The 3028-nt window shown below is 42.5% G+C and overlaps 1 protein-coding gene across 1 annotated transcript in view; it reads right to left on the bottom strand.

Annotated features, from left to right (window-relative positions):
• The window catches only part of LOC103204163 (acidic mammalian chitinase), an 11778-nt gene that overhangs the window by 7110 nt on the left and 1640 nt on the right, over positions 1-3028 (bottom strand). Inside the window, exons 2-3 of the mRNA XM_007949311.2 lie at positions 2015-2044; positions 1060-1261 (exon numbers count right to left, since the gene is read on the bottom strand). Of these exons, the coding sequence (XP_007947502.1) occupies positions 1060-1261; positions 2015-2044 (232 nt within the window). The remainder of the gene's footprint in view (positions 1-1059; positions 1262-2014; positions 2045-3028) is intronic.

Raw genomic sequence — 3028 nt, forward strand, 5'->3', positions numbered from 1 at the left:
TGGTAGCATAGTGCCTAAGGCACTTGACTGCTAACCAGAAGGCTGGCGGTTCAAACCCACCAGCCACTCCTCGGAAGGAAGGTTGGGCAATCCTACTTTCGTAGTGATACTGCCTCGGAAACCCAAGGAGGGGTCGCTATGAGTTGGGGCTGACTCGACAGCAAATAACAACAACAACAACAATCAGTCTCTTAAAGCTAAAGAGGGATTCTTTCCCTAGAACGGTTTACTTCTTCATACCGTTTTTTAAAAGTAGTAACCAAAACCAAACTCACTGCCATTGAGTCGTATCCGACTAGTAGCAACCCCTCCTTGGGTTTCTGTGGTGGTATCTCTATGGAAGTAGTCTGCCCGGTCTTCCTTCTGAGGAGTGGCTGGTGGGTTTGAACCACCAGCCTTCTGGTTAGCAATCAAATGCCTTAGGGACTATGCCACCAGAGCTCCTTTTAAAAGTAGTATTGGTATATAAATAAATCACATATTATATATAAAGCTGATAATTTGCATATGGATAACTTACAGGGATTTCAAGTTTATGGTGGGAAAAGCAGGCAATGATTGTGAGGATAGTGCAGGATCAGGTAGTGTTTCATTCTGTTTTATGTAGGGTTGCTTTGAGTTGGAACAGACTTGGTGGCTCTTAATAACAGCATTGCTATGTTATCTATAAATAGTGGCTAAGACACTTGCCTGCTAACCGGACGGCTGGTGGTTCAAACCCACCAGCCACTCCTCGGAAGGAAGGTTGGGCAATCCTACTTTCATAGTGATACTGCCTCGGAAACCCAAGGAGGGGTCGCTATGAGTCGGGTTTGACTCGACGGCACATAACAACAACAACATGTTATCTATACCCTAGCTACTTAAAGTGTGGCTCCTGGACCAGAAGCATCAGTATCATCTGGGAGCTTGTTAGAAATGCAGCCTTTTTCTTCACCTCGGACCCACTGAATCTGAACCTGCATTTTAAGAAGATCCCTAGGTGATGTGTTTGCACATTAATGTTTGAGAAGTCCTGACTTAGGAGATACCAAATCCGATGGCTCCCTCTTGTCTTACTTGTTTTTCAGGCCATTGAAAGCTTGGTAGAAAGTCACATCATCCCACTCGATGGTGGCGATCTCGTTGTTGCTCATCCCAGCAAAGGCATAGATGAGGTGAGTACAGAGGCAGGGGTCGATGTTGTCAGGCTTAAAGCGCCCCAGGCCTGGCCGGTACTGGGCCCAGTTGGTGAAGTAGCATGTCAGCTGGTAGGCAGAACCTGTGGAGAGTAAGGAGTAATGACAGTGGCCCGATTCAGGTATGACTGCAATATTCTGCAAATTTTAGCCCTGCCTCTGTTCCCCTTCCTACGCCTCAGGTGTCTGGTCTCTGTGCAGGAGTGGTTAGTATAAATGGTCTTGCAGATAAATCCTAAGATTTTAACTTGAAGGCTGGTCAATGACCTGGGATTGATTATTTTTAATTTTGACAGATTCATTTTGAGATCTTGGATAAGCCTAGGAGCCTTCTGGGAAAAGATGCCAAATAGTCTTATGAAGGGAGCTCTAGTGGCATAGTACCTAAGGCACTTGACTGCTAACCAGAAGGCTGGTGGTTCAAACCCACCAGCCACTCCTTGGAAGGAAGGTCGGGCAATCTACTTCCGTAGTGATACTGCCTCAGAAACCCAAGAAGGGGTCGCTATGAGTCAGGGCCAACTTGATGGCACATAACACGACAACCACAGTCTTATGAAGCTCAATAAACACAGGTTTATGACTCTCAGGTGGTCATACTGAAGAGGACATCAGTGACACCCAATCCAAAACATAGATTCTGCCAAAGTTAAAACTTTCTTTTACTGGTGTGGTTTATCTCTTGATACGTTTCTTTCACAAATAATATTGGAATATAAATCAATCTCATATAATATATAAAGCAGAGATTTTTCATATAAATAATTTATAGGAGTTTGAGGTTTTTTGGTAGAAAAAGATTATGTCAAAGGTGAAATATAGAGCCCGTGACTTACCCAGCTGAGCATTCAGCAGAAGGGCCAGACCTAGAGAGAAAGAAAAAGCATAAACTCTGCATCAGTTGTCCATATCCAGGAGTAGAATCTAATTCTGAGACCTTTGGTGCCATTCTATTTGGCCTAGATTGTTACAATCCAGTCGCACTTTGGGTTATGCCTTCCATTTGTAAAAAATGAGCATTCTGTTCTTCCACCTTGCATGTAGAAAGAAATGTTATTGATGGAGAGTCAGAAGTCAGAAGTCTACCATTTATGGAAGTTCTACTTACTGAAATTACCCCAAATTCCCTCTACTCATGACTACACATCCATCCATCCTTCACTTCCTTGAACAAGGTAGAGCTCAACCTTCCAATAGATAAGCATTATCTAAAACAATCAATTGAGTATCTCCTGGAGCTTTAGGAATTTTTTTTTTTTTTTCTCCTCCTTTGAACCACTCTTCAGGAGCCTTTAGAGGAGAGAGAACTGGGAGCTAGGAGGTAAATCTCCAGATGCCTCTTTCTAGCTTCTTCCAGAGTACTTCTTCCCTGATAGTTTACAAGTTGAACTGAGGTTTCATTTGGAATAGATTTGGAAGCTTTAAAAAGTTTGTAAATCACAGCTCTAGAACAAATAATAAACTCTGGATACTATTTGGCTGTAAGCAGTTTACTGGGTCAACGTATGACTAAGCTTCTAGCAGTGACATTTTTATAGCACAAGAACTTAGTAGGAGAATAGAAGTTGAAAGAGAAATAATTCTGAAAACAAGAAAACAAAGATAATTTACATAGATAATTCTGTCTCAGTTCCTATGGATTTTTATCTTTGAAAAAGATAGACCAAGGACATAAACATGTAAATAAATATAATACTAATTAAATTGGGGGAGCTCTGGTAGCATAGTGGCTAAGACACTTGCCTGCTAACCAGATGGCTGGTGGTTCAAACTCACCAGCCACTCCTCGGAAGGAAGGTTGGGCAATCCTACTTCCGTAGTGATACTGCCTCGGAAACCCAAGGAGGGGT

This window comes from Orycteropus afer, unplaced genomic scaffold (assembly GCF_000298275.1).
Source record: "Orycteropus afer afer isolate SDZICR_OR568_19922 unplaced genomic scaffold, OryAfe1.0 scaffold00010, whole genome shotgun sequence".
Classification (NCBI taxonomy): Eukaryota; Metazoa; Chordata; class Mammalia; order Tubulidentata; family Orycteropodidae; genus Orycteropus; species Orycteropus afer.